The sequence below is a fragment of the Antrostomus carolinensis genome, unplaced genomic scaffold (assembly GCF_000700745.2).
Source record: "Antrostomus carolinensis isolate BGI_N321 unplaced genomic scaffold, ASM70074v2 scaffold41011, whole genome shotgun sequence".
NCBI classification, from domain to species: domain Eukaryota; kingdom Metazoa; phylum Chordata; class Aves; order Caprimulgiformes; family Caprimulgidae; genus Antrostomus; species Antrostomus carolinensis.
The window spans coordinates 2,814-28,308 of record NW_010292730.1 but is presented as its reverse complement, the minus strand read 5'-3'; the positions used below and the strand labels follow the sequence as shown (position 1 = coordinate 28,308).

General features: G+C 42.3%; 1 protein-coding gene across 1 annotated transcript; it reads left to right on the top strand.

Moving 5' to 3' along the window:
- The first annotated feature begins 13,786 nt into the window (after nucleotides 1-13,786).
- On the top strand, nucleotides 13,787-14,923 carry HTR1D (5-hydroxytryptamine receptor 1D). Its single transcript, XM_010177072.1, has one exon. It carries the CDS (start codon nucleotides 13,787-13,789, stop codon nucleotides 14,921-14,923), a length of 1,137 nt encoding a protein of 378 aa, XP_010175374.1.
- Nucleotides 14,924-25,495: the final 10,572 nt, after the last annotated feature.

The following is a 25,495-nucleotide window of genomic DNA, read 5'->3' as shown; positions in this document are numbered from 1 at the left end:
AGCGGGGACTCATCGGCGCCGGACACCGGGGTTTGTGGACAAGTTTATCCTGACGGGAGCCTTCGTTCCCACAGGCAATTTAGAGTTTTAAATGGAGATGGCAGGTCCCTTCCCCCAGGAATAGGGTGATACTGGGTAAATGAAGTGATCACTTTAGAAGTGTTAATTTATGTGAAATGCTCTGGGGAAACCTTTGGGTGAGATTTGTCTGGTTATGGTTGTCCCAGCATTATCCCACACCATCCTGGTTTGTATCCGTGAGTGACCCAGCTGCCTGGCTTTTTCCTCACTCCTGCTTCATTTATGATGGTGACCAAATGTCACCATCATAAATTAAGTGCTAGCACGAAGCCAGGAGTCTCCACTGTAATGCTGTACTCCTGGAATCTTCAACCAGCCATGCTTATGTACCTGCTTGGATGCAAGACAGGATTTCCAGGGCAAAGCCCACCATTTTCTCACTTAGAGCCAATGTACTGTCACCATGTCATGTGTTGCAGCAAATGATGAATGTGATCCACTTTTGGGATGAGCTTTGGTACTACAGCAAAGAGCAGGAGCCAGCCAAGGACAAGGACTGCCAGCATTGCCCTGCGATCATGAGATGGTCTTGATTTTTCCAGGATACTGTGGGCAGCAATGCATGAGACTTCAAGGACTTCAAGGAGAGTAATGTTTCTCCAGAAGACAAACACAGTTCCTTTCCCAGTTGTGAGCCTGATGTAAACCCTAAGGAAGAAACTTCTCTCACAAAACTAAGTGGACAACTGACTTCAGAGTTGTGGAAATTACTTTGCCAGTAATTGTATCTTCCTCAACGCAGAAACTGTTGTGAATGGAGTGTTAAACAGATTATTTCAGGAAGCAATGTCTAGGATCTGTGAGGTTCCTTAAGACAAATTTGCTTTTGTTTTTCATGTTCTTCCCAAAGTTAAGGTAGCATCATGACAAAGGATTTAGGCAAATATGGTAGGTGGCAAAGAATGAGGAAATCGGGGAAGTATATTTCTTAAATTGAGACATGTCAAAATGCAGGAGGATGTAAGGGGCCTGGCTACTTTCAGTGTGTAACACAGAGTAAGTATGATAGCGGTGCATCGGCCTCACCTAAATGCAGAGCAAAAAACAATGGCAAAGATAACACTCTTCTGGTATGTACAGAGTAAGGCATACAGTCATCTTGGAGCCTTTGCCTAGCTAGAGTTGTTCTACATACAGCTCTGAGGGGAACCATCCTGATAAATAGAGTTAGCATAAAAAATTGACTGTCTTTTCCTCTGCCTTTTCAGTAAAGATTCTTTTCTGCCTCCTTGGCAACATGCTCAGAAATGTATGTAAAGAGAGACACCCTTCAGAGTGCACACAAGTTATGATCCGCCCTCCATGATACCCCGAGTTGCAGTGCAGGACTCATCTGAGATGTTCCTTCTGTCTGCCCTGCCAGCTCCCAACCTGCCCATAACTGACCCTATATGAGCACAGAGACATTGTGCAGAGGAGAATTTAGAAATTTTACCATCACTGAGCTCATTCAAACTCGGGGTGCTAGGGGAGTTTATTTTAAACCAGGGGAAAAATAAGTATCATAATTGCCAGAAATACTGTACTCAGAGCAATAATGCTTCTTATATGCCTAGGTTTCTGTACCTGGAGAGCTCTTAACAGGTCATATATGAGAATGCTATTTCATAGTGCCTTACAATCGTTCAAGAATAAAAGGAACAAGCGTTGTATGTCAGGGAACCTTGTGTCTGTATCCTAGAAAAGACAAAGGAGTGTAACAAAGTTCAGAGTGCAGTGAAAGAGGAGGGTAGAGAATTAATAGGGAGCAACACTCAGAAAGTCAGGAACATGTAGAAAACACTGCGGGGGTTGGTGTAGTCATCAAGAGAACATTTTGGTACAGTGCTCCTACCTGGCACAGTCACGGGGAGTTCCTTCCTGCTGCTCATGGTCTGAAATGGTGGAGGCTGGGGGGTCTCTTGCCCCAGTGACACTCGGTGACAGTTGTTATAAGCAACCATGTCATTCCTCACCAGTCTGTGCCCGAAGGTAATAAAAATTATGTTAATTCCTCTGAGCACCACAGTACCACAATGCTGAGTCCTGAGCCAGTTCCAGATCTGAACTGTGATGTTCTGCAAAACTTGCACTGTCTTGGGTTTCTATTCATTTTGAGTTGACTAAGTTTACACTGTATTGTGGTAAAAAAATATATTCTTATGTTTTGCACCATTTTAGACAGGGTAGACTTGTCAAATCCATTTTTCTTCCCCAGTGCTGGATTTGTTATTGGAAATCACATTCCAGAAAGATTGTTTGACCTGTCCTTAAAGACTTTCTGTGACAGAGATGTCACAGTGTCCCCAAGCAATACTTCAAGAGTTTCACTTCCCTTATCATCTGCAAGGTTTTCCTAATGGCCCAATATTCTTTGCTGCAGTTAACTCCTCTTCTTTCAGTGATATTCAGTCACAGCCATAGGGAACAGACTATTTCTTCCTGTTCTGCAACAGGCTTTCATACACATAAAGACTGTTGAAGTTCAGCTGTGACCCTTCTAGTCCAGACATCCCTGTTCATTCAATTTATTTGCATGCATTTGCTTTTCTGAGGATTCTGACTGCTTTCCTCTGATCTCTTTCTATGTAGTCCATATCTCCTTTTGAACAGTACCCAAAGCTGAACACAGAGCTCCCATTTGGCCTTGTCCAAGATGAACAGAAGAAGAGATATTTGAGGTCTTATTCCTAGTTACACACTTTGCCATTTTGGCAGGGTACAATATTACTGACACTGTTATCCTATGCTACGCAGAGCTTTCACCTGGCTGGTTACTCTCCATCACACAATAGGCCAGCTGCTCATTTCTACCTGAACTAATACCTTGCACTTGTTCTTAAACTCACGTTTAACCTTCTTAAACCTGTTCCCTAGTATGCTGGAACCCCTCCAGTGGATGAAGCATGCCATCCACTTCATCATGCAAGATATTACTGAAAGTATCAACTACCAAGCCTCCTTGTGGAATCACAGTGGAATTGCTGTGTTTCATTCTGCATGTGTCTGCATTAAATCTCTGTGTGCTCTCTGACACATCTAGCTGCCAGCTTGAGATCATTCAAGTAAAAGTTGTTCCCAGTTTCTTCCTGAATTGCCTCCAGGACAAAGAGTAAGGAGAAGTAGGGTGGATGAGTGCTTCTGCCAGAAGTGTAAGACCATGGTTCTGCAAATGTGCATTTTGAATTTTATTTACCAGGTGAGGAAGTGCTGTGTGACAGGTCAGTGTGCTGCCTTCTGAAGCTACCTCATTCTCTTTGATGGCAATAAAGGAGTATGCTCTGATTAAATGTCTATAGTTAAGCAGATCAATTCTACCATCATAGCTTGTATTTTTAAGGTTCGACTGTTTATTTAAGTGCAAGTATTAACACATCAACCCATGCTTTCTAAATCCCTCTACAGACAAAGCTATAGGATACTTTCTGGAAAAAAATGTAACTCTTCTTCTGGGCTGGAGAATAGGTGAGGCAAGGAAAGGTGGATAAAGCATAAAAGTGAAACTTGCTGCATATGGATGGCCATGAGAAGTCCTAGTGGGTCACTGTGCTGAGATGGAGTCTCATGGGTATGGCTGAGCAGACTGAAACCAAGTTAAATAAAGCATCAACAAGTGATCCACAGAGCACAGTGCAGTGCTGAACTGAGCAAGAATAGTTTGGATGAGACCTGCAAGAACTTTTCCAGCATTTATCATTATAGATTCCAGCTGATTTTAAAAGTGCCAATGTTTGAATACTGAGGACTTCTTTGAATGCACCGGGCTTTTCCAGAGCTCTCAGTATGAGCCTGATTCCCATTGCTGCATTGAATGAATGCTAACATTTTGTTGACTTAAAAATAAAGGAACTAGAACATGATTAAACAGTCAAAAAGGTCCCTGAGTCTGAAAACAGTCTAGAGGCACTCTGTAGTGTAAGGGTGTAACAGTGATTCCCCATCCTTTTCTAAACAGACTCCAGTACTTCAGGGCAGGTACTCGGGAGGTCCCTGACTGATCTGCTGTCCCTGCTCTGGCTTTCCTGCTATCCACCACTGCTTCCAGGCTCCAGCCAAAGCTGATAGTTCAAGTTGGGCTTTTAAGTGCTGGAGTCACTCCAGACTTCCTTTGCAGGGACTGGAAAGAAATGGGCACTGGAAAGAAAACGGACTTCTACTAGGACAGGAGGGAAAAGAAATCTCCATAGAAGGAGCCTGAGATGATTAACCACTCTTTAGATGTCAGATGTGCCAGGTCAGGCCTTCTACATTAGTTAGACCACCCAGATTAGAGTTAATGTCACTCTGCTTGTCCCAGATCCCACCTTGCAGGCACTTGGACACAGTCTGCATTACAATCTCACACCCCACTGTACTTCATTGGCCCTTACAATTCCACTTATTCTATGACCAAATAATAATGGCAGAGGAAATGTGAGAAAGAAAAATTTTATTTGAGATTTTGCATTGTGCGTGTTTGTTATTAAAGGCTTTATGGCTGAGGGAGTCTAGGTAATGCCAGAGCTAAGTGCTGTAGCCCCTGCTCCCTCCAAATAAATTATTAGTAACATACTATAAAGTATGTTTTTGCAGTGTAGTATTTGCCAGCATCACTGCCTGCTAAATCCCAACCTTTATCTTTGATAGGTTATATTTAGTTTTAAGGTGTAACAGTGGTTGTAACTTGGTAGTTAGCAATGGATTGGATAGCTCATACATGTTGGCTGTGCATAAAGGCAAAAGAGAAAAAGTCTCAATACTTTCTTGAAAGCTGAACAGAAATAGAAGGTGGGGAGAGGGGAGAGAAGGTGTTAAACATTGCCAATATTTTCTTGCCAGTTATTGTAGTTGCTTATTTAAAATGGAAATGTTTTGTACACAACTTATCATATAGAGTACTGTTCTCTATATCAAAGAAACAAAATAGACATATCTGATTTACTTTTAGTCACAATAATTCTAGCATTATAGATTTAGCTGTGCTGCATGAACTATGCTGGAGTGAACATATGCAGTGTCATGTATACTTCTCTAGATACTTGAACTCTTTTGTACTAGCTCCCCTTGCAGTCAATAGAGATGCTCAGCTCTAAAGGGCTCAGCTGCCTGTCAGGGCAGATGAGCTCTGACTGAGTTTTAGATATCTAAGTGGACTGCAACAAATCCCACCTTAACTTTGTTATTTTGTGATGTATCACTGAAGAGGGGGGAGAGGAGAGGAGTGTTGAAAACAGTGCTCATATTACTGATTTTATAACTCGTGGACAATGTTACACCCACAGCAAACAGAATGGATACATCAAAATACACCTAACATAATAAAGCAAAGAAAATACTTTTTTCTCATTAAAAATTTAGAAAATGTATGTCATGTATTATGACTAACACAACACAGAGCTATTGATCAATAGTTCATTTATAGTTATGGTATTTGAGGTTTATATTTTCCCCATATTGGTTGGACAACTCATTAAGTGCAACAGCACACTGAATTCAGAAATACTGCTGAAGACATCTCAGAGCAAAGAAAGATCAGCAGGGTGCAAACTAGCTACGACTGGAGTGTTAGAGCTCTGTTTCTTGAAATACTAAAAAGTTGTTTGGTGTTGTTGCAAAATACACCCCAGATCTCAAAAGCATCTTGAATAATCAGAATAACCAGTCTAGCCAGTTACACAGTGGCTTTGCTACTCCCTAAGCACATGAGATATTCAGGTGCAAACTCATGTTCTTATTGATTCAGCTCTGAATTCTGAAGAATTTTCCATAATTTATTCTCCTAACAGAAGTACCTGCAAAAATCAGGAATCAGGATCCTGCATTAAATGTCAGGGTGGAATCAGTAAGTGAAAACTACTCCCCAGATGCATGGAGGTGTGAGCAGGGCTGGGTATGTGTCTAGATGTGCATGCCTACACTGCCTGGTGCCTACAGGTGTGTGCACCACCTGCCTGGCATGTAGGTAGGAAGAATTCACCCTTCTTGCTCTGCTGTAAGAGGCACCACCGAGCAGTGGCCAAACGAGAGCCTGTCAGCTCAGAGCACAGGCTGTGGAAGAGGGAGAGGAGGCTGAGACTGTGAGCAGTACCTATTTCCTTCTGCCAGCCAAAGTGGTCCTGTGCTCTGCCAAGCTGAACCTTGCTCAGTCCTTCCTGGCTGGAGCATGAGACAGTGGAGGAGCTGGAGCCAGGGATGTAGGAAATGTCACTCTGCTGTGCATATCAGAGGAGCAAAGAAAGACAGCTGTGCTGCGTGGCCTTCCTGTGGCCTTGAGGGTTGCTGCTTCCTGCAGGTGCTCTTGGCTTCTCCCAAAACCTGTGACATCCTTCAGGCTTGCAATCCTTGCTTGAGTGGAAAACAAATGAGCAATTGCGATTGTGTTCATCCCTCCCTCCTGGGGACACAGCAGCTTGTCTCAGGGCAACAGGGACCCTTTTGTAGATTTCCCTTGTTTTGCTCTGAGTTTAGCTGGTGTAGCCAATGTTGAAATCATCCCTTCATCGTAAGAGGACATTTACTTCTATTCTAGATTACTCTGCTTTCTTTTTAAAGTGCTAACTGTAAGTTCAAATGGCACATTAGCTTGTGCATCATGGACAGCAAGTAACCAAGCTCCTGTTAGAGTTCTTAAACTAATCCTCCCGTAAGTTTTCTCCTTTAATTGTGATGGCAATGTGGCAGTCTTTTCGGTACCTAGTGTAGCCTAGTCCTACTTCATTGTGCAAGGTACATATATATTTTATTTCCTGTCAGGTTTATTCTATTTATAGCTTTTGCAAAATGTTATGTGTTTCAAGCAGCTTAATCCAAAGCTAGGAAACTGCTTAGGACTGTGGTTGCTTTTGCAGCATATCCAGTCCTTCATACTGATGCATGCAAACCTACTCACACTACATTTTACAGATTTATCTTTTTTTTTTTTTTTTACTTTTACACAGACTCTGCCTTTTCTGTGGATCTCATTTTTAAGTGTGATACACTATGGCATGGCCTGGTTTTCTCTCACAAGCTGCATCCTGATTTGATTATGATCTATGGACTGGCAGATTCCAATAGCTTATTCTAAATGTATTTCATTATGTTTGAACAGAGTTCTTGTCTCCAAATTGGACTCCACACATACTCTTATGCTGCATTCTTGAGTCAAGTGTCCCAAATATGCAAGAACTTATGCAAAATCTCTCCCTCTTTTGAGTTCTATGAAAATTATCTTTCAAAGGTGTGATTCCCGTTAGGAGTGATTCCTGTTTGTTAGGAGTGATTCCTGTTAGGAGTGATTCCTGTTAGGAGTGCCATCTGGTGTTTGTCAGCTCACACAGGGAGTAGCTTTATTACTAGTCAAGGTTTCAGCATGACAGAATATACCTGTTTCATTTAGGCAAGATAGCAGATTCTACATTTAAATGAAAAATTAGAATCGTTACAAAAAGATGAGAGAGCAAATGGATTTTCAGTACTCTGCTGAAATTTATCTCTGTTCTCAGCCATCCCTTTGCAATTCCCCTGGTTTTTACCCACCTAGAAGAGGAGAGAATGAATTCTCTAATTCCTCTAACTTCAGTGTGAACTTAAAGGAAATGTTTAACTTATTAAAAGATAGTTCATCTTGTTCTCTTTTTCTCCTGTTCTATTCAGTGAAAGAGCAAATTTTGCATTTTCATTTCAACATATGTATTTTTGTACACACTACTTACCTCACTCCAACACAGATCTTCAGGGGAGCACCAAAGCATTCTTTCTTACCAAAGCTGAGCATTATCAGAAACTATTTCAGCTGCACCATAAAATTACTGTCTGCAAGAATGACCCTGTTCTCCAGAAATCATAGGCATGCTCCAGAAGGGACATAAATGTGTTGTGACTTCATTTACACTCTGGATTGAATATTTTTGGCAATCCTTGGCAGTCTCTCTCCGTGCAGGGCTGCAGCCCGGTATGTGCAGAGTCCACAGGATGGCACTCTGTCCTCAGCAGCTGCCTGTGCCATGCAGCCTCCTGCCTGCAAGGTTACCTGTCTTCTCACAGCTCTGCGCTTGGTTTCCCCTCCAACTTAGAGACTCCTCCCTGCTGCCTTGCCCTTGCTGTGTTAGTTTAACTGCAGAGCTGGAGGGCAAAACATTTTTTTGAAAGAAGTACCTAGGTTTAAGTAAGGACTCCAAACTGTTGGTGATAACCCAGTGGTTATCCCCAACAGCTAAAGTGTGTTCTCTTTTCACATTGCATATGTATCTCACTTCACCTTCAGACCCTGAACTGAGCTTTCTGCTAAGTTAAATATCACTGCACTGTCTAAAATTGTCTCTCCATTTAAATACTTTTTCCTCTGATTAAGTTATCTTTCCATCTTTTTGATCAATGAAAAAGAATCTCTGCTATCTCTCCAGGATATCAAGACATTATTATGCGTCTCCTCACCTCCTGGACTTTCCCAGATACCACTGAACATGTGGACACAGGAACTCGTCAAAAGATCCTTCCCCTGTGCAACTTCCAGTACTGTTGGAGGTGTATAGATGAGGGACATGGTCAGCCCCGATCACATCTAGGGTGAAGGAGAGAGGCAGTTGCAGAGGGCAGTCCTGGTCTCTGGTGGTCCTGCAGTTTGGAGATGCTGTTCTCTCCCCACTGGCTACAGAAGAGGCTCTGGTGACTGTGCTGCTTGCTGTGGTTGTATCGTCGCTGTCAAATATCTTCACTCCAGGGTCACTCTGTGCCTTGCTTTCTCATCATCCTCACTGCATGGGTCTAAGTTTGCCCCATCCTCCCTCAACTGCGAAACCTGCATGCCACTCTGGGGACAGTACTGTGGATAAAGCAAGGTTTGGCCTCCTTTGCTCTGTGCTGTTCCTGACTGCTCTTGTAGGAAGCCTTGCCTACAAGCATCCAACACAACCCTGCAGTTTGCCCTAAGCTATGCATTGTATGTCATACATGCTGTGCTGTGAAAACCTCACTCTGGTAGGCTGTGACATCACCTTCAATTTATTTCAGGCACTTTGAACTGAAAAAATACCCATAGCCCATGGCCAGGGTCATGAGGTGAAGCCCAAGGACAGTACTGATACAGCCAACTCACCTGAGAAGATTTCCATCTTGAAAAGTGTGGGTGAAAAACCTTCTCTGTGCTGGTGAGGGGTCAGATGGATCACACAGGTCGGTGCCTTCAGCACTGTAAACATAACTTCAGGCACCACAGCTAATGGCCTACAATTACCCAGCCTGTAAATTGCACATACTGAAGACAATTATACTGTCTAGAGGTAGTAACATCATCAGGTTCTACTCAGTACTCCTCATGTGCCAGAGATCATGTAAATTCTGTCTAGATGACATGTCCCACTGGAAGACTGCTATCAGCTGAACATGCTGGATGGCCTCTTCCTCCTTCTGGGCTTATAGTGTTTCAGGATGTGTATGTCTATGCATTTGTGTTGTTTTCCTTAATATGCAACTATAGGTATGACCTTGTACTTGACTTTAATGTCTGCTTGAGATTTAATGCTATTTTTCTTCAGTGTGTGTAGTTTAAGCAAACTTTTTTTTTCCACACAACAGGAAAATTATTTACCTCTATTCAGGATTTTTTTCTTGAGTAAAAGATAACTTAATTGAGATATTAAATTATTGGGAAGATATTCATTTTTGCTAGATGGTAACTAAAATTAATTACAACCTTGCATACTAATTCCAACTGGAGTCCCATTACTAATTTTTTTTTATTATATCAATGGCAGTGATCACCAAGTCTCAGAAATTAAGTAACAGAGTCTCCAAAACAGGCATCACAGGGAAGTACATTCAAAGAAACTTTTAGAAGTAGGTTCAGATTCCCTGATTCCTAAACACATATGTAAGCACGTAACTTTGTGTTTTCAGTAGTCCATTGAATTTAATGGTTATTTATAGTATATGAAGTTACATCATTAAGCAGATGCCTAAGTCACTGCAACAGAGGGGCTATAGATTTTAAAAAACTTTTATGAACATCCCGTCTGACCTTGTGCACATCCCCAGGCAGAGCACTGCCTGCCAGTTTTGTTCACAAAGCCCAAGAGCTTCCAACCAGCTGAAGTGGATCACAGTTCTGTTTAGATACTACACTGTGTCTGTTTTTTTGCATATGTATTTTACAGTTCCATACATTAGACTGCATTGTGACACCTTAGTGCTTGTAAGCGAAGGATTGTTTTGACTAATTATTCTGCATAAGTCTATAGCCCCTGGTGATAATTTAGCACAGGGGGAATATATTTTAATGTCAGCACAGTGAACACTCAGGATAAAGCTCTAAGTAGGGAACAAAAATTCTGTCAGATCCATGCACTCTCATAATCTGTTTTAATCTGAAACCAATTAATAATATTGACTAGGTACTTTGCATGATTATTGATCCATCTCTGATAGATGCTGCCTTGCCAATCAGAATGGATAAGAGCTGCTCAACGTGCTATATGTATTTCTTGGTGAAAGACTTAAAATCAAAAGATGTATGCACGAGTGCAGGATTTTATTAAATTTAAGAATATACGCTACTTAAGATTTTGAGGACTGCAGTAGAAATCCTACAAGTTGTGTCTGTTGTGGGGTTTAGAAATCTAACTTGCAGTTACTTTTGAAAATTACTTTCAGTCATGATAACCTTATTTGTGGGGCAGGAAACAGCCCCACAAATACTCTTTCTGAGTACATGATAAATATCTAACTTGGAACATTTTTGTAAAAAAAGAATTCTTTTCCTTTGGTGATCACATCACAGGCAAACATTATTTATAAAAATTAATTCAGTAACACAGTATCTGTTGATGTATTGTTTGGTTTTAGTAAGACTTTCTTCCAGTGTCAGGCTGTCCTGTTTACCAGGATGTTGATGATTAATAATTCACTGGAACTCTAGACTAGTTCATTTGACTGCAAAACCATGTTTCACATCAGATTTTTTTTTTTCTACAGTGATTGACATCTGTTGGAAGCAATAGGACTACTAATCGGCTTATTCATATACAGGTGGGTGGGTGATGTGCACTTTACTTCACATTGCTGGAATTGTTCTAATGCTGAACAATGGCTGATACTTTCAATATATGGGAAAGGCTGGATATCACTTTTCTCAGTAACTGAAACCAAGATTGGAGTTGGCTTTAGTTTTTAAGTAATACAGTAATTGTCTTTAATATTGCTAATTGGTCTATCTGGTGGTTTTAGTTTAGATTTTCTTCTGTGTGGGATGTGTGATCAGCCCAGCATTCAGGTAAAGAGATTTCTTAGACTTTAAAAGTGACAGCTCTGAATTGAGCTATTACTGAGTCAGAGAGTTAAAGGGATGGTAAAGGTTTGGGGAAAAAAAAAAAAACCCGGAGAAAATGATAAAGGAAATTTCTCACAGATAAACTAGATTAACTTTAGCATCCCTATTCACTAAAGAGAATCTGGAGGATGTTTACAAGTGGAACCTTTATTTCTGGCCAAAATGAACAACAACAAATCTCCAGTATCAGAGAGTGCTCAGCTAGAGTTTGACGCAGCATAAGATCCAAAATGCAGTGGTATCAGTGGGGGTGTTCAGCCTCTACTTAAAACTCCCTTTGCTCCTGCCAGCTGCAAGACAGCTGCTATGATACCAGTTTACAAAGAGATCTGGCAACTGCTTATCCATAAACCTGATGTCTGTACCTAACCAGTTTGCAGAAATTATAATAAACTATAGTATTACTGTACACACAGTAAATAGGGTGTTTTGGGAAACAGTCAAAATGGCTTTTGTAAGGTAAGTTATACCTCACAAATCTGTTGAAGTAATTAAGAAAAACTGATTAGTATATGGATTGGGTGAAGTCCAACTGATATAATTACTAGGACTCTCAAGAGACTTTTAACAAGACCTTTTGCCAGAGCCTCTTAAAGAAGGTAAATAAAGAAGGCTTAGACTACTCAACAAATTCAGTGATCTGGAAAGTACATGAATAGTGGGGTGATGACATCTGCTGATGAAACAAAGCTCTTCAGGGTAATAAAGACAAGGACTTTGCAGAGTTGCAAAGAACCTTAGTTAAAAAGTGGGAGAAGGAATACAATACATATAGATGCAAAAAGTGAGCAAACAGGAAAAATTACTGATGGAATGGCTTTGGAATGATATTAATTGAGATTGTTCTGTGGAAATGTCAGATCAGTGCTATATAATGATTAAAAAAGCAAAGTAAATCTCAGGAATTATTAGGAAAGGAATTGAGAACAGAAAATACCATTATGTTGCAATATAAATCTATGGTGTATCCACATCTTCAACACTGTGGTTCTGGTCCCTCTGTCTCAAAAAGAATGTATCAGAGTTAGAAAAGCATCAGAAAAAGGCAACAGGGTTGAGCTGAACATATGGGCCATTGTCAGAGGCAGGTGATTGGATCTGATGGACTTTGGTCACTATGGCCATTCTTATGTTAAAAATTATTTTAAATTGAATCTTTGCTCAGTGTCACAAAAATCATCATTAGGAAGACAGGTTAGCCCTCCTGGGGAAAAAAAAATCAAGAAAGTAATAGTCTAGTGTGAAATATGAGACTCTTCTAGGTCCCCTTATTGGAAAAATACACCTGAAAGAAAAAGCATCTCTAAAATAAGTGTGACTCACAGAATGTGGATGTTTATAAAAAAATCAAACATGTAAAACTGAAAAGTGTTGTTTCTTGTGTTAGGATTCAGAGGCTCAAAAGAGGCTATTTGACACCAAAATGTTAGTGTTTCACATAGAATATATGACGCTTTTGATCCACAGGTTCCTAACAGAGCGACTCTCAGTTCTGTGTCAGACTGCATGAAACTGTACTGGTTATGACTGATAGAGACGTTTCCTTGATGTTTGGAAGGAGGATTAAAACATTTGCTTTCTTTTTCCAGACCCTGTTAACCAGTCTATTCTTCCTCTTTTGAGGGAATCACCACTCCAGAAGTCATTACAATCATTCACCATGTGCATGATCAGGAACACCTCAGTACTTGGAACACGCCGCGGGCTTCAGTGCCAACTCATTGCTCATTGAATTCTGGTACCCAACACCTGACTTCAGCATTTGAAGACTGAACGTTGAAGAGAAAATCTGAATGGTCTGGAAGAATACATGAACACGGCGCTCTGCACTTTTCAAAAAGAGGTCTTGATTTACAAATCTGGCAGAAATTATGTTTACAGAAGGAATCCAGACTGTTGTTTTATATCTTGAGTACTCTACTAATAAAGTGTCCCTTATAAATATAAAAATCATGACATTCAGCTATTAGAGAGGAAAATACTGAAGGATAGCTTTGTCCCAAGCACAGGCGGATGAATTACATGCCCAAATGTTTCTTCAGCCTCTCACACTTCAGTATTGATTTATGCAGCTTTGCAGAAGATTAGTTCAGAAAGAAGGTGTGAATAAAAGATAATAATGTATTCACTGCAAGATGAAAATCAAAAACCTAAATTCCCACCACTTATAGTACCACTTGTATTGCCATACACCAGAATTATGTCTGGATGATTATGTTAACATTTTGCTTTAACCACTCTATCACTGATGTGATGTGATGGAAAATCTAGCTTAGGAGAGTACATCGTCTACTGTATAAGCTGAAGTTTTCAACTAGTAAATATTTCTTCAGTGTTGGAATCTAGTATGAAAATTTCTATTTCAACAAAAAAAGTAAGCATCTTTCTTCATCGTCCCAGAAAGAATACACTGGAAAGTGAAAAGTGAAATCAGAGCAGAGGATGACTCAGTATAACCATTCATCAGAGCTCTCTCTCCAGAGCTCAGCAAATATGTCATTAAATTTCACTGAAGCACCACTGGCTTTGGATGAAAGGACACTATTAGGGCTAAAGATATCACTGTCAGTCCTTCTGTCTCTTATAACTTTGGCAACAATCCTTGCAAATATTTTTGTTGTTATTACAATTTTTCTGACTAGAAAGCTCCACACACCTGCAAATTACCTCATTGGCTCCTTGGCAGTGACTGATCTTTTAGTGTCTGTCCTAGTAATGCCCATCAGTATTGCTTACACTGTCACCCACACATGGGCCTTTGGCCAAGTGTTGTGTGATATCTGGTTATCATCAGACATCACGTGCTGCACAGCCTCAATCCTACACCTCTGTGTTATTGCATTGGACAGATACTGGGCTATCACAGATGCTTTGGAATATGCCAAACGCCGGACTGCTGGCCGAGCAGCGCTCATGATTGCTGTGGTCTGGATGATATCTATTAGTATTTCTGTGCCACCATTTTTCTGGAGGCAAGTGAAAGCTCATGAAGAAATTGAAAAATGTACTGTGAACACAGATCAAATTTCCTACACCATTTATTCCACTTGTGGAGCTTTCTACATCCCGACTGTGCTCCTCCTGATATTGTATGGTAGAATTTATGTAGCAGCTCGATCCAGAATTCTGAAGCCACCCTCATTATATGGGAAACGTTTCACTACTGCACACCTGATCACTGGCTCTGCTGGGTCTTCCCTCTGCTCCATTAGCGCTAGCCTTCATGAAGGGCATTCTCATTCAGGTGGATCCCCAATATTTATCAATCATGTTAAAATAAAACTTGCAGATAGTGTTCTGGAAAGGAAAAGAATTTCTGCTGCAAGAGAAAGAAAAGCCACAAAAACTTTAGGCATTATTCTGGGAGCTTTCATTTTCTGCTGGCTGCCTTTTTTTGTCATGTCCCTAGTACTACCAATCTGCCAAGATGCTTGTTGGTTTCATCCCATTCTACTGGACTTTTTTACATGGTTAGGTTACTTAAACTCATTGATCAATCCAGTCATTTATACAGCTTTTAATGAAGAATTTAAACAGGCTTTCCAAAAACTAATACATTTCAAAAAGTGTTTGTCTTGAGCCTCTCCTGTTGTATTACTGACCCTTGTGCAATCGTGCAGCCTACCTGGAAACTTTCTGTGCTTTTATTCCTAAGGTACAAAGTGGTAATTGCCACCTCTGCTGCTACCCTGTGCTGTGCATGTAACTGCGAGCTTCTTGTCAATTTGGTACTTTCTGTCTGGAATTCTATATCCCATAACAGAACTTGTCTGTGGTTTCTGCAGTGATCATTTGTGTACGCAAGATCAACACATGAAGTAAGCTTTGTAACAAGTGAAGGAATGGGAACCAGAGAGCTGAGTTTGTACGATAAGATGACACATACTATCCAGTTATGCCATGCCTTTGTAACCTGATGAGAGGAAAATGTGTGCATATTTGCAGAATGCCAGTATTTCTGCTGTATATTAGTAACAATTTATGTAGGCTGAGAAAGCTTCTGGAGAATATGATCTGATGTTTACATTTTCTATGGCATGTATCCTATCCATTTGAAATTGATAAAACTTGTAACTTTTTTAGAAGTTGTGTGACAAAGCCTGACTACAAGCAGCAGAATATATGAGGCATAGCACATATTTAAGTTCTGTGGATATTTCACGAATATTGCATTGGAAGCTATGCTTTTGGTGAACTGTAGAAAGAAGATAATTTATTTGAAATAATTTTTACATATTTTATCATTAATAGAATAGCCAGTGCAGAAATGCTACAAAATAAATAGCATGAAAATTATTGAAAAGTACCTCAATCTTATGTTTCTGTTATTTAATTTTTTGCATGCACAAATTGAAACAGGAAAATATCTTTAGTGCCAGTGTGGATTGACCAGGACCTCAAAAAAGAGCTGTAAGATTCACTCCTTGGTGACAAGAAATGGGAGTTAGAGAGGAGAGAATGAAGTGACATATCAAGGAAAATTTTCTTAGCAGTTAAGGTTGTTGGGGTGGATGTGACATCACTGTCTCCTGAAGTCTTTGAAAATTGGTCAAACAAACATCTGACAGAGATCACAATGTCAGGACCCTCTTCTGGCACTGTGGAGAGTGGGGCAGGTACTCTCTAACCTGCATTTCTGCATCTCTCTGCGGGATTATTTCCCCCATTTCACAGGTGGGAAGCTGGCACACAGAGGTCTTGGTTGAAGTCTTGGACAGGACAGCACAACAAATGGTGCAGCCCAAATGTCATTCAATTTTTTAGTCTCTGGGCATCTTTTAGCAGAAGTATCATGTGAGCAGCATGCATTGCTTTGAAAGAGTTATCCCATCATCCTTCTGACTGCCCTTCCATCTCTCAGCCTGCCCAAATTAATCTCCACCATCCACTTCTGTGACCATCCCAACACATGTCACCACAGCCCTGGTCCGCCGCATCTCTTCCGTCTGTCCTTTGCATTTGCTGCACAGTCAAGCAGCTTCTTCCTGTTGCTGGTGCCTCTGCTGAGGACTGGACCATAAAGTAATGCTCAAGGACCACCCACATGCTGCAGAATCAGGCAGAACAGTTGTGTAGGTCACAGAATTGTAGTCCTCTCTCTCATAGTACCCACCAAGGGCAATTAAGGCTGCCTTGTCCGGGGCACATCTCCTCTCCCCTCCCAAGAGTGAGCTGATCTCATGATCAAAAAAAGAGATTTTGACAGTGGCGCTACCTGACCATGTCCATACAGTCTGCTTCCAGAGTGCCCAGAGTGCCCACTGGCCGTGATGGTTCTCTTGCCCCCGCTCACTCCTGAACTGTGCTTGTGCATTGCCTGGGGACATGCAAGCTGACATGGGCCACAGTCATATTGGGGAAGGCATGAACCATGAGCTAGTGTAGACAACCGAGTTCTCACACCTGAGGCCAGGCCCTGGCACTATTACTTTGCTGTTATAGACATAACCTGTGTGAAGAGGTAGTGTACAACTTGGAGCTCCAGGCTCCCTTCCAGCTGCCATCCCGGTGTCATACACTGTCACAGCTTCTACCATTGTAGGACAGATAGCATGGGATCACCAGTCTAGTGTTGGTCTGGTGGTAGCTGAGATATGTAGGTATCACAGAAGGTTGGTATAACCACCTCTGCTAGAATAATGGGATATACAGTCTCATATTTGGCCTGCAGCAGGGGACCTATGTGACTACATGAATTCAAAGAGATACAAATCCAGAATCCTGCAGGGTCTTGTCACTGAAAGAACCATTTGTGGAGACTGGGGGAAGCTCTACTAGCTTAACACAGGACATTGCATATTTCAGAATGACACCTTGTAAAGGAGACAGACAAACAGACAACTCCTCCCGAAACGACACAGTCTGTGTTATTTTAGAATAATCTTTTTCATCATGGATCTGGGTGATATAGGTCTTCCTGGAGAGTAGTGTCCCACATCGGGGTTTCAGTCTGCTGTTGAGCTCATGTGTTAAAGAGACGATGTTTAAAGATAGGCTTTATGCCCCTGGGTCCACATCACTGGAGCTCTTTCCATGCTCTACCAGCTGCACAAGGATTTGGAGGAGCCTTTCTGTTTGACATTGACACAGCAAGACACAACTTCTTTTAAAATGACCCAACAGTGCTGCCAGCAGTGGCTGACCCCCAGAACAAAGAGCACCCTGGAAAGTTTCTTGCAGCCATATAGCATAAGCACTAGTTTGAGAGTGCCCATGATATGACAACCCCTTGTTCCCTCAGGAATCCTTCCCTATCACCAACAATTTAACCTGGGTGAGTCACAGCCTGAAGAGTGTGTACTTCCAGAAATCATGGGAGCTCAGCAGTCTTTTTTTGCACTACAGGCAAAGGTTTGGGTATCTCTGAAGTTTTCCCTCCTTTTCCATAGATGCCCTTTTGATGCTGTCCATCCTGCCTGTACCCCACGCATTCTGGACCCCTTTGTCTGCTGTGTTCAGGGCCCAGGGTACAGGGACAGTATCAGACAGCTTTAATTGCACAAGAATACCTGTTCTACAGCTTGAAAAGAAAAGAAGACCCAACTAGGGCAAGTGAATAGTCAAGGTCACAGTCGGAACCCAGAATGAAGGTCTGGGTTCCTCAGGGACTTGAATATGAGAATCGAAGACAGTTTCTCTGCCTCTCTCCTCAAGCAGCCTGGCCAGCATAGTGCTGGTGCCTCCTGCTTTGTACCAGCCTCTGATGAGAGCTATAGGCTGGCCTTCACACGAAATGGCTTCATGCTGCCTAAGACAGGGCTTGCCTTCAGCCAGGTCCATTATGAACTATTGATTCTCTTTCTACCGCATGTTTCAGGATGTCATGCTAGCAGTGAGCCCTCAGGTCACAGTGTTCCTGCAAAAACTTGGCAGCAAGGCTGTCACTTTGTTGTCCAAATGATGCTGAATTTTGGCCTGCATTTCACTTAGGGAGCTTCTCTGCAGTGTCCTTCAGGTGGCCTCATGCCTGGTTCTAACCTTGAAATCAGAGCCTTGGAGCAGCTGATGCCAGCATCTCCTTAGAAATACTGATAGAGGCAATTATGTCAGTCCTTGCTCAGATGGGGGGATATGCAATACATAGAATCAGAGTAATTCAGGTTGGAAGGGACCTCTGGAGCTCACTAGTCCAAAATCCTGCTCAAAGTAGGGCCCTCTGTGACATCAGACCAGGTTACTCAATGTTTTCTTCAGCCTTCCAGGGATAAGCATGCACAACCTCTCTGAGTTCCAGTGCTTGACTGTCCTCATGGTGAAAAAGATTTTCTTTATATCCAATTTGAACCTCTCTTTTTTCAACTTATGTTTATTGTCTCTTAGTCTCCCACCAATTACTTCCTCACAGGTCCTCGGGGAGCTGCTGTCAGGTTCCCTCACAGCCTTCCGTTCTTTAGACTGAGCAAGCCCAGTTTGTTCAGCTTCTCCCTCTGCATTCCTGGGGCATGTTCTTCAGTCTCTTGATCATTCTGGTGTCCATCCATTGACCTCACTCTGGTTTAGGTATGTCTTTCTTATAGTAGTGAGCCCAAAACCAGACACAGTATTCTAGATTTGGTCTAACAAGGGCTGAGTAGAGCAGGACAACCACTTCCCTTGATTTATGAGCTATGCTTCTGCTAATATAGCCTTCTCTGCTGAAAGGGAACACTGCTGGCTCCTTTTCAGCTTGCTGTCTACCAAGACCCGCAGGTCCTTTCCAGCAGAGCTCCTATCCAGCCAGTCAGTCTTCAGCCTGTATCACTGCAAAGGGTTCTTCCTTCCCTGGTGCAGGATTTTGCATTTCACCGTGTTGAATTTCATAAGGTTCCTGCTAGCCCCTTCCTCCAGCCTAAGTCACTCTGTATAGTGGCTCTGCCTCTGAGCGTACGCAGTGAACTTCCCAGTTCAGTGTCATTTGCAGACTTGAGTGTACTCTGTCACCTCCTCCAGGCCATTCATAAAGATGTTAAACAGGACAGGTCCTAGGACAGCCCTCTCCAGTACTCTGCTTGTTATCAGGCTCTCCACCCATCCAGACCACAACATGCCAAACTGGATACGAGGATATTGTGGGAGTTAGTGTTGAAAGCCTTGCTAAAGTCAAGGTAAATTACACTCTGCTCATGCACAAATCCAGTAAATGTATCATACAAGGCAATGAGACTGGTCAGGCATGATTTATCTTTTTCAAATCCAGGATGACTGTTCACCACCTTCTTCTCTATGCTCTTGCTCAGATCCAGCCTCCCAAGGCAGTACAACCAAAGTTCCACAACTTTGTCATTCTTTTCCAGACTGTGTTACAGGATTGGTTAGAGAAAATCCCTGGGCAAGACAGCACAGAAGGTGGAGCCTGAAAGAGGTCAGTCTGAGTAACCTCTGCAGCACCTTGTAGCTTAGACTCAGACCACAGAGAAAAGTGTGTCAAAGAACAAGAGAAGGAGGGGAGCACGTGGTTTATGTTTGCTATGTGAGGAGTTCTAAGAAATAATGTTTTCCTGCTGTATCTTTATAGCTGGTTCTAAGTGGTCAGCAGATTGAGATTCCTTCACTATTGCAAACAGTCCCAGAGAAGATGGCTCAAATGGATTAAAGACAAATGGAGGCAGGATATGTGGAAACCCAAGTCTTAGGGAAGTCCTTAAAGAAAAAGGTCTCCTCTTCATCTCACCCCTTTGGATTGAGGGATATTATCTCTGCTTCCATGACACTGTTCTGAGTCTGCTCTTTGTGAAGGACCTGGGATCCTCTGTTTCTTCCTACTATTCAGATGGGCATCTGGAATCTCTTTACCCAACAAATTTCCCATAACTGCTGAATCACAAGCTGCTTGTCTTTCTTCAGTCCTATGACAGTTCCTAGCTAGAAAATTTTGCCTTCTTTGTACATATATACAAATGAAGCTGGGAAGAGGGAAAGAAGAGCAAGACCTTGACAGTGCAGTCCAGTAGTTAGAACACTCCCAGAAAGCAGAAGACACGGGGTCAACTCTGTTCTCTAATAAGTAGTAGATGGTTTATGCACAAAAGAATAACTTCAGCAGATAAAACTGTGAACTTTGTCCTTCAGCATCTGGGGAGTGACACTGTTTAAAACCAGTAAAATATTTTGGTCATTGACTTAGGAGGTTGGCATTTTCAGGAAAGAGCTGGGTTGGCATCAGTAACCATAGGAAAGTTCCTAGCTGAGGAACCTGGGACAGCAAGTACCTGTGCACAGGGATCAGGAGGCCAAATGTCTACACAGAATTTCTCCCAATGGTTCACCTGCCCAATAGTAATCATATAACCACAGATAACAGTCCTGAAAGGGCCTCTGAGAGGCTGACTAGTCCGTTCCCATTGCTCTATCTGGATGCACTATGCTTTTGTCCTTTTCCTGTCTTGCCATCTCTTGAAGATTTCCAATGATGAACAGAATGGCAAAATACTGTAACATAGTAAGACGAACCACTACTATTCTTTGGTCTTTTATAAGATGCTGTTTAATACAAGAGGGAACAAACTAGGCCCTTTCTTTGATTATATTATAGGATAATTAAAAAAGGCACATGGTCTAATATTACACCATTCTTAATGCTGGTAAATATTTGATATAGTGCTTCAGGAACTCATTTTGGAAAAAAACAGTGATACGGAACTGGCACAGAAAAACACTAGCTAAGGATCATAAATGAAAAATAAGTAACACTCCATAGCCTCTGAGTTGAAAGGAGGCGGCTACCATGTCACAGAGATCAATGTCCATATTTACCATGTCATTAATGCTCTGTCAAGAGTACACACATGTATATCACAGAAGGTATATGAGGGCTGCATTTCTAAGCACCTTTATGCTGAAGCTCTTGCAACATTGAACACACATCTAAGTTAATACACATTTTTTTTATTTGTATAGAAGTACATATTGTGGTTGTCCCAGCAGATAGTTATTTCAATGACAATGTGGAATTTATTGAAAACAAAAGAATAGCTAAATAAAAGTCAAAGCATATGCGTTCACTGCAGCATCCTGCAATTAAATTTCAGTGCAGGTTATTCCTACGACTGGAGAAAAGGACGAGTGTCAGCAACAAGGAGTCACCATGACTGAAGGTTAGCAAGACAATGAAAGTGGAAGCTGATCAATCTTCCTAGGACAAGCTTGAGTCTTGCAATGTGACGGGAAGATGGTAATGGAAAATGTGTAGGTTGAAGCAATACTGCCATGCTTACCAATCCAAGATGGTTCCTTGTGAGTGGGGTAGGGAGGTACAAATGAATATGTAAGACTACTCCCTCTGCAGTAAACCTGGAAAGCCCTTGAAGGATTGTCAGGAGGGATGGCTGCAGTTATGGTTCCCATGCAATTTCCATTATGACGATCTGGCTACAGGTGCTCAGTAGCTCCTGTCATTCAGAGATGAGAAATTCCCAACAGCTTCAGCAAAATTAATTTAACTTTTCTGAATTCTCTTTCAATACTGCCAAGATGCTTCTGTTGAAAATGCCAATGACAAGACACATATTTCATACACTTGCATTTAGATTTTGCATTTAGATTTCATCACTGGTGAAACAGAAGGAAGAAATGTAGGTTAACAGGTAGCAAAGTTACGAGCCCTCTCAGCCAGATTCCTTCTAAGCTGCCTTGTTCACGTACACACCAACTCCAGCTTCTGGTGGCAACAGTCACTTTTTCACAGCAGTTGTGTTGCCAGTATCTGTTACTGAGTGGAGGGCTCTTTTCCCTGGCCTGCCAAGGTCCCTCTCAGTAGCAGCCCTGCCCTACAGCATAGCAATAGTTTTCCCTCATTTAGTATTGTCTGCAAACCTGCTGAGAGTGCAAGACAGCTCACTGTCCAGGCCATTATTGAAGACATTAAACACTACTGACCTGTCAGTGTGCATCCCTGAAGGATGCCCCTAGTAAAGAGTTGCCAGTTGGACTTCATATTATTGATACGACCCCTTCAGCCCAACTGTCCATTTTTCATTCACTGAAAAAAAACTGTCCCAGTTTTTCATTCACTTCACACTCCACTGATCCAGTCCATATCTCACCAATTTGTCTACAAGTAGAGACTATGGGAGACTGCATCAAAGGCCTTGGTAAAATTAGTGCTACAATCCATCACCACAACATCCAGTGCCCTCCTGTTGTCCACACAAGCTGCTGTCTCATTGTAGAAGGTAATCAGGTTGGTCAGGCACAAATCCCTGCTGGCTGCTCTCAATCACTTTCTTGTCCTTCGTGTGCTTGGAAATAGCTTCCAGGAAGATGTGCTGTCCAGTCTTCCCAGGGACTGAGTTGAGGCTGACCAGCAGCTCATCGTTGCTTGGATTCTCCTTACCATTCTTGAAAACAGGTATGTCTTTTTTCAATCATCAGGAACTTTTCACAGTCACCAGGACCTTTCAAAGGTGATAAAAAGCAATCTTGAAATTACACTGGCAAGCATCCTTGGCATCCTCAAATGCATCCCTTCTGGTCCCATATGTAGGCCTCATTCAGCTGAAATTTTTAAGATGTCTGCTCCAGGAAGGGGTGAAGCATCTCCTAAACTCAACTGACTTTAATGACAATATTTCCACTATCTAGGAAGGAAGACTGAAATGAGACTTGTATGGAAGACTCTGTAGTGGAGATGCCTAATGATTCAGACAAACCCTGCTCTTAGTGTGTGTAAATCCTGTTTACTCCCAGCAACGGCCACTCCCCATCCTGGTGTTCTCCAGATATGTCAGGTTCAGGCTCCTTATGAAGCTGGTGAAGAGAGGTATGAAGATCATCGGTCTGAGGAGGACATGATGTTCTCATTATAATGCCATAGCATATGCTTTTTGATCAAAAGGAAGATGGCAGCAGTATGAACTAAGGCATGTTGCTGATCCTAGGAACAAGAAACAGTTACACACACACATAAAAAAAACCCAAACACACCAAAACTTATGTTGGTTGCCATACAGAGTGCTGATAATGATGTAAGACTAGCAAGCTATGCAACACTGCTGCCCACACCAGCATGTATCTGTTTCTTTTTTCCTGCTTACTGTGTTTAACAATATTACTAAATTCTGTGTCACACCTAGCACAGCCAAGGCTCCAGCTCTGTCAAGAGCTTTTAGAAACTAGTTCAGTAAATATCAAGATCTTATCATGACTCTGAGGTTATAAATACCTAAAGCCTGAATACTTGGAATCAGGTAATAATAGGAGAATCTTTTCTTCCATTTAAAAAAATTCCAGTCTTACTTTGCAGAGAAAAAAAGCAAGAAATTTTGATTTCATGGATACCACTGGCTCAGAAAACAGTGGGCTGATTCAACTCACTAAACTGGCAAAAAAGTATTCACTCTGTGTTAATTTTCTGCTAGTTCAATGAACTGAACAAATGCCAGAACTGGTGCAAGAGAAGCGGCACAGACTCACAAGTAGTTTCAGAAAGAGGGAAGCAGAACTGCATGTATCATCAGCAGCAAGACACCTCATTTAAATTCACCATAGAAACAGAGCAAGTACAGAATAGCAAGAATATCTGAAGAGTCAGTTCAGGGACTTCATGAACTGGAAGATGACTCAGATAGACATTTTTAATAGCCACTGAGAAATCTGTTCTCTGTGAGCTTGTCTAATCTGTTTTCAAGCTCATGCCTCTGGTGTTTGTGGCATCCTGTAGTCATCCACTTCTCACGCTATCAAGCTGTGCATAAACTGCATGTTTGTTTAAACCTACTACACCCATATGGGCCCTCTATTGTCAGACATGCTGTCAGCTTCTGTTGCTTCCCCATATTATTCATGATTTTATGAGTGTTTGTCATCTCCCCTCCCCCCATCATCTCTGGTCACATCTGCCCATATTACTTACACTCTGTACCCTCGGAGCTAAACAACCCTTTCTATCAAGTACCATAAGAAGAGGAGGCTGCCACTCCACAGTTACAGTCTTCCAGGTAAGAAAGAGATCACTGCTTCCCTCCTAGCTTTAACATACCCTGCTATTTATATCTGCCCACAAGCAGAGTAGTCTTCTCCAACCCACCCCTAGCAGGTGCACACCACCAGCAGTGTAACCTCTGGAATACCTCTTCCTGTGCACCCCTGTGCCTCTGCCCCTTCTTCCCATTCCAGACCCTGTGTAGTTTTCCGCCCTCCTGGTCCCTTTTATTCTTCAGGGTGAGTTGGGCTTTCCTACTTTGCTCCTGTCTTCCTCTCCAATTGTATAACTTTTGTTCAGCACCCCTCCAGTCCAGCCAAGAGCCAAGTCTGCCTCCTCACCTTGCTACATCCCCCATTCCACTTGTCCCTTTCTGTCCTTTTAAACAAAAAAAATTGCTCTTTCCCCTCAGAGCAGCCAGAGTTTCCTTATTCATCCTCTTTTCTGCTAGGTCACGTATCAAATTTCCTTTCCTGGGACAGAACTTTCTTATTCTCTAACCTCATAACACTAAGCTTCTTTCTTTGAGATATCTGCCTAGGCAGCTGCAGCCCTGCTGCCACAGCCACTGTATCACCAGCAGCAGCCATGCCACTTCCACACCACCCACAGTGGGTGAAGCTGTGAGGAGGTCACTGTCCTCACTGTCCTGAAGGCCATGGTGTAGGAGTTCTCAAAATCCTTGGTTAGTGCTGGAACCGGGTTCACCTCTGGGCTGCAAGGAGGACTTCTCTTCAAGAGTTGTGATTTAGCTGCCATTTGCAAAGTCTGACCTCTGCCAATCAGGGGAACTTTCAGTAGTGGAACCAGGGCCCAAGAGCAGAGCTTTGGGCCTTTAGGATGTCCCTGAATGGGGAAGTCTTTTGGTAAGCATCCAGCATATATCAGCTGAGCCTGCCAGTGGTTAAAGGTGCCAACCAAGCCATGCTGCTGCTCCTGCTCATTACATACAGCCTTCCACACCTGGTGCACATGATGGTGGTGCTGAGCCTCGTGGCAGAGACAGACCCTTTGCCCAGCCCCTGTCCTAGCCTGGATCCCCCAGGTGCCCCACCACCAGCAAAGAGCCAACATGTGGCATGCTGTCAGGTAGCAGCAGGCACACACCTTTCACAATGCCTTCCTTACCCCTGGGGAGCAGTTCAGATGGCTGAATGGTTTTCCTGGTCACAAGGGTGCACCATGAAATGTCAAAAACCTGTATCACTAAACACCTCAGGGTCTTTGGAGATCCTCTGTACTAACAAGATATG

Excerpts from the sequence above, each read along its gene's own strand:
- HTR1D (XM_010177072.1), top strand. The coding sequence starts at position 13,787 with ATGACTCAGTATAACCATTCATCAGAGCTCTCTCTCCAGAGCTCAGCA.